This window comes from Rhinoderma darwinii, chromosome 1 (genome assembly GCF_050947455.1).
Source record: "Rhinoderma darwinii isolate aRhiDar2 chromosome 1, aRhiDar2.hap1, whole genome shotgun sequence".
Taxonomy (NCBI): Eukaryota; Metazoa; Chordata; class Amphibia; order Anura; family Rhinodermatidae; genus Rhinoderma; species Rhinoderma darwinii.
In genome coordinates this window covers 495,299,580-495,305,579 of record NC_134687.1, presented here as the reverse complement: position 1 = coordinate 495,305,579, position 6,000 = coordinate 495,299,580, and the positions used below count along the sequence as shown (strand labels likewise).

At 38.3% G+C, this 6,000-nt stretch overlaps 1 protein-coding gene across 1 annotated transcript in view; it reads left to right on the top strand.

Annotated features, from left to right (window-relative positions):
- Nucleotides 1-287: 287 nt before the first annotated feature.
- Nucleotides 288-6,000, top strand: part of P2RX6 (purinergic receptor P2X 6) — a 101,883-nt gene continuing 96,170 nt past the window's right edge. The window contains exons 1-2 of the mRNA XM_075854779.1: nucleotides 288-451; nucleotides 1,585-1,738. Of these exons, the coding sequence (XP_075710894.1) occupies nucleotides 318-451; nucleotides 1,585-1,738 (288 nt within the window). The 5' untranslated portion in view covers nucleotides 288-317. The remainder of the gene's footprint in view (nucleotides 452-1,584; nucleotides 1,739-6,000) is intronic.

Here is a 6,000-nt window from a genome sequence, read left to right as displayed (position 1 = left end):
GTCTGATTTAGAAGCGCCCCCAGAACTGATCTTCATTTAAACATGGGATCCATGCTGCATGTAAAAACTGAAGGGATAAATACCCACTGTGTGCATGAGAATTCACATGTAACATACTAGACAAATGCCACACAATATCCTAAGTGAATATAATATTTGCCAGCCCTAATGTTCGTGGTAAAATACTGTGTAAAAGTCCTACTTAGAGTTGTGCGTCCTACAATTTATCTTGATAGCAAATGCAGCAGCAGAGAGCTGTCTCTTTAACACAGTGTAATGTGGTGAAATAGCAGAGTCATTCTGTGTATGAAGCAGTAATGGAAGCTGTCTGTACAAAATCTTTTCCACCCTTTCTAGATTACAAGACAGAGAAATACGTCCTGACTAAAAATAGGAAGATTGGTGTATTTCATCGTCTGCTTCAGCTTGGCATTCTATTCTATATAGTTGGGTGAGTGAAATACGTTTTTCTGGAAAATAATTATATTTAAGAATGTTCATATAGGGGAAGATGGAGAAATAAAAAGTCTATTATAGGGTAAAATGGGTATATAATGCAATATAATGCAAATAAAGAAAAGAACATACGTTATATACGATAGTTAGGTTTCCATTATCTGATATATAATTAAGGAGGAATAATATAGGCACTATAGTCCTGACTGTTACAAAAAATGCAGCAAATATCCATGCAAAACGCAAAGTTGTGTGCATGGACCCTGTACGGCGGCACAGGGGCACTTCATCATGCATGGAGCCTCTGTTAACCATTGTATTCTCCATCCAGAATATGGCATGTGTTTGAATATACCACAATTTCTTTTTCTCACAGATTCCATATGAATCCGTGTTAAAAACCACTGTGCACCACTGTATGAGATCAAAGGCACATTGAGGTACCGTATAGACCCACAGGTTTCTATGGGTGTTACAGAGCTGTAGAACACATATCTGGAATATGGTTGCGTGCATGAGTCCCTAATGTGTTATAATTACTGTAAATGGTGTATGGGTAAAATAATACATTTGTAAATACCCTAATAAAAAAAGTTAATTAAAAGATGAGGGTCCTTTGTTCAGGACACATCTCTTAGGAAGAGTAGAGAGCAGCTACACAAAGAGCAACTCTGACTCTCGAGGACCCGACATGTCCATACATTCTTTGGACGTCCCATTGATTTCAAAGGTAACCTTGTTATGCTTTATTTCCTCTGTTGTGCCGCAGGAAAATTGAACACTTGCTGCCAGGTTCACCCACAGATAATAGCTCAGCTATCTCCGACAGTCCCATAAAGAATTAATGGAACGGCAGTACGCATGCGTGCCCTGTCGCTCCTTTCTTACAGGGACTCGGGACCCCCGTCCTCTTGATATGGACCCCCAGCGATCAAACACTTATCACCTATCCTGTGCATAAGTGATAAGTTGTTGTGGGTGGGGGAAAGCGTAAGGACGCAAAGTTTGTAATGGAATATTATGAAGCTTTTTTGACACATTGATAAATGGAAAGGTATTATAATTTCCATGAACATTTTCTATGTTTTGTGTGTCTGACTATATTTCTATTGTGTGGTTTATTAACAGGTGGGTGTTTATAGTTAAAAAGGGATATCAAGAAAGTGACAATGACCCACACATTTCTGTGATTACAAAAATGAAGGGAACATCAGTAACCAAGAATTTTAGGCAATTTCAAGAACGATTATGGGATGTGGCAGACTTTGTGAAACCATCTCAGGTGAGTTTGCTCATTTTTTCAACAATACTCTGGGCTTTAGCATTATGGAGCATGTCTGTGTTGATATACTGTACATGTTTAATAAGTGTACAGGCCGAGTAAGGCCTTATTCACACTGAAGATTTTTGACATGTATTTTGGTGTGTTTTAGCTGAACTGACAGACCTGGCTCAGACAGAATTATACAGCTTCTATGTATCCAGAATACATAGAAGCTTTATCGTGAAAAGTAAATTTTATTTTTATAAAAGTCAATTCAAAAGTTGTTATATAAAATAACATTGTTATACAAAAAATATTGATTTTTAAAAAAAAATCCTTTCAAAGGTGTACATAGCCTTTAAGCCTGCAATCACACCTCTATTGGGGTCTTGACTGCTCCGATCCCTGGTAACAGCTAGAATACTGCTGACACTGTGACAGGACCAGCTGTCCATATAATGGATAGTAACAGAGAGTGAATAGGGAGGCGTTATTTTGTTATTCTCGTCACATCCACTTACTTGAGAAGTGGAATGGTGAAAAACCCAGTAAGCTACTTTTCCATCTTCCTTTCATGTTGTGGCTAGAGTCATCCGGGTGACCACCATTACTTGGGCTAACAAATAATACATTTATATATCTTTGCAGCTTAGGATGTTATATTGTACTGAATTGTTTTTCACTATTGCACTTTACTTATATATCTGGATGGCATCCTTTCCTACTAGATTTATGTAAAAACTACCTGTTTGATTATGTCTCAGTGATGTTTCCAACAATATCACCAGTGTGGCTTGTTTTATGTTTTTATTACAATTATGATATGACAAAATAACTTTTTCGCAGCTATTTTGCACTCGTTCATGTATAAAGGCTGGGTTTAGAGATGCAGAGTGTGGCCCTAGCAGTATGGTTAATTATGACAGTGCACTTATTTATGAGATCGTGGTAATTTATACACATATATATGTATATATAGAGAACGCCTTGTCGTGGCAGATGGGCTCACACAATTTAATCAAAATGTGCGCTAAGAACCTCACTATTTGTAAGTAGATTCAGCAGTAATACATATTTATTTATCTGTAGTGCTTAGGTGGCACAGTGTGCTGTCGCCATTTTCTTGTGTTCTGTATAAATTTGCACCTGTATACATGTTTTGTTTAATTTTGCTGGAATGGGCTGTTCAAACTTTTGTGTTGTTTATGTGATTCATATATGTGGGGTTAGTGACTGCCTCCATTTTTTGATCTAGCACTCCTCCCATTCTGCCCTGGGTGATTTCAATTAGTTTAATGCTGGTTCCTACCATTCCCAGATATATGTAAGCTTAGTCCCAGTTCTGGGTGTATGTGCAGTGTAGGCACCCACCTTATAGAGGACGCCTTGTTGTGGAAGGTGGGCTCACACAATTTGATCAAAATGTACGCTAAGAACCTCACTATTTGTAAGTAGATTCAGCAGTAATGCATATTTATTTAACTGTAGTGCTTAGGTGGCATTAGTGTGCTGTCGCCATTTTCTTGTGTGCTATATATACACTACCGTTCAAAAGTTTGGGGTCACCCATACAATTTTTTGTTTTCCATGAAAATTCACACTTATATTTATCAAATGAGTTGCAAAATGACTAGAAAATATAGTCAAGACATTGACAAGGTTAGAAATAATGATTTTTATTTGAAATAATAATTTTCTCCTTCAAACTTTGCTTTCGTCAAAGAATGCTCCATTTGCAGCAATTACAGCATTGCAGACCTTTGGCATTCTAGCTGTAAATTTGCTGATGTAAATCGGGAGAAATTTCACCCCATGCTTCCAGAAGCCTCTCCCACAAGTTGGATTGGCTTGATGGGCAGTTCTTGCGTACCATACGGTCAAGCTGCTCCCACAACAGCTCTATGGGGTTGAGATCTGGTGAATGCGCTGGCCACTCCTTTACAGATAGAATACCAGCTGCATGCTTCTTCCCTAAATAGTTGTTGCATAATTTGGAGGTGTGCTTTGGGTCATTGTCCTGTTGTAGGATGAAATTGGCTCCAATCAAGCGCTGTCCACAGGGTATGGCATGGCGTTGCAAAATGGAGTGGTAGCCTTCCTTATTCAAAATCCCTTTTACCTTGTACAAATATCCCACTTTACTAGCACCAAAGCAACCCCAGACCATCACATTACCTCCACCATGCTTGACAGATGGCGTCAGGCACTCTTCCAGCATCTTTTCAGTTGTTCTGCGTCTCACAAATGTTCTTCTGTGTGATCCAAACACCTCAAACTTCGATTCGTCTGTCCATAACACTTTTTTCCAATCTTCCTCTGTCCAATGTCTGTGTGCTTTTGCCCATATTAATCTTTTCCTTTTATTAGCCAGTCTCTGATATGGCTTTTTCTTTGCCATACTGCCCTGAAGGCCAGCATCCCGGAGTCGCCTCTTCACTGTAGACGTTGACACTGGCATTTTGCGGGTACTATTTAATGAAGCTGTCAGTTGAGGACCTGTGAGGCGTCTATTTCTCAAACTAGAGACTCTAATGTACTTGTCTTGTTGCTCAGTTGTGCAGCGAGGCCTCCCACTTCTCTTTCTACTCTGGTTAGAGCCTGTTTGTGCTGTCCTCTGAAGGGAGTAGTACACACCGTTGTAGGAAATCTTCAGTTTCTTGGCAATTTCTCGCATGGAATAGCCTTCAATTCTAAGAACAAGAATAGACTGTCGAGTTTCACATGAAAGCTCTCTTTTTCTAGCCATTTGGAGAGTTTAATCGAACCCACAAATGTAATGCTCCAGATACTCAACTAGCTCAAAGTAAGGTCAGTTTTATAGCTCCTCTAAACAGCAAGACTGTTTACAGCGGTGCTAACATAATTGCACAAGGGTTTTCAAGTGTTTTCTAATCATCCATTAGCCTTCTAACACAGTTAGCAAACACAATGTACCATTAGAACACTGGAGTGATGGTTCCTGGAAATGGGCCTCTATACACCTATGTAGATATTGCATTAAAAACCAGACGTTTGCAGCTAGAATAGTCATTTACCACATTAACAATGTATAGAGTGTATTTCTGATTAATTTAATGTTATCTTCATTGAAAAAAACTGTGCTTTTCTTTCAAAAATAAGGAAATTTCTGAGTGACCCTAAACTTTTGAACGATAGTGTGTGTGTGTATATATATATATATATATATATATATATATATATATATATATATATATATATATATATATATATATATACATATATATATATGTAAATCAATGGAATAGGCAGCACTCCAGAAGTACTTCAAGTGAAAAAATGTGCTTTTATTCAGCCTTCAACATGCAACGTTTCAGCCCCCATCATGGGTCTTTCTCAAGCAATATCACAATATGTTGACAAGGTTTAAATAGGGAATACAATACAATCAAGTAATTATATCCAATTAATACAAAGTGCAATTTTTTTTAAATATATCATAAAGTACAGTACATGCATTAGATAAATGAAAGAGTGACCAGTGCCATAAAGTGACAGCGCAATATATAGTTCATAATGCCTATGATACAGTTTATAAAAACATATAATTAATTAATCAATCAATCTATCTCACATCTGTTAGTATCCATGACTTCCCTATTAAGAATCCATATATCGTCTATTGTAATTTGAAATAAGCGCCATATTCAGGCGTCTAGACATCTCCATTGCGCATGTCAATGCAGGAACAGTCCCATTCATTCCAAGAATGTGTATTGCGCATTTCCATCAGGACCGCGCATGTGCATTAAAACCATAGAATCTCATGCAGCCACAGCAATTAAGGCCAGTGTCTGCCTAGTTGTTCATACACAACAGGGCTTCACTGCTTATGTCCACCGGGTCCGCACATGCTACTTAAACCAATCAACTCTACAGTGACCATACTATGAAAGGGCAAAAGTCGACTTAACTCTCAAAACAAAAAAATAGCAGTTAATCTGCATTCGTATATGCTGTATCATTAGTGGCTGGGTCCTAAAGCATTTAGACAGGCTTTTCTGTCCATCCACGGAGGCACTTATGTCTAGTAGACCGGTCCCCTGTCATGGGAGCCTGGTCTCCTAGGCAACCACAAAGGTACACCACCGTACCGAGGTGATATGCATCAGGTATATTAAGTACCAAAACCAATGGGTGCTGACCTCAAGCCGCACTCAAGGACCCACATAGCCTTATCCATTTTGTTCTAGCCACATGTATACATTACCTCACATATTTATTTTATAGGAGTAAAATTACTTTAAATAGCTGAAAAAAGA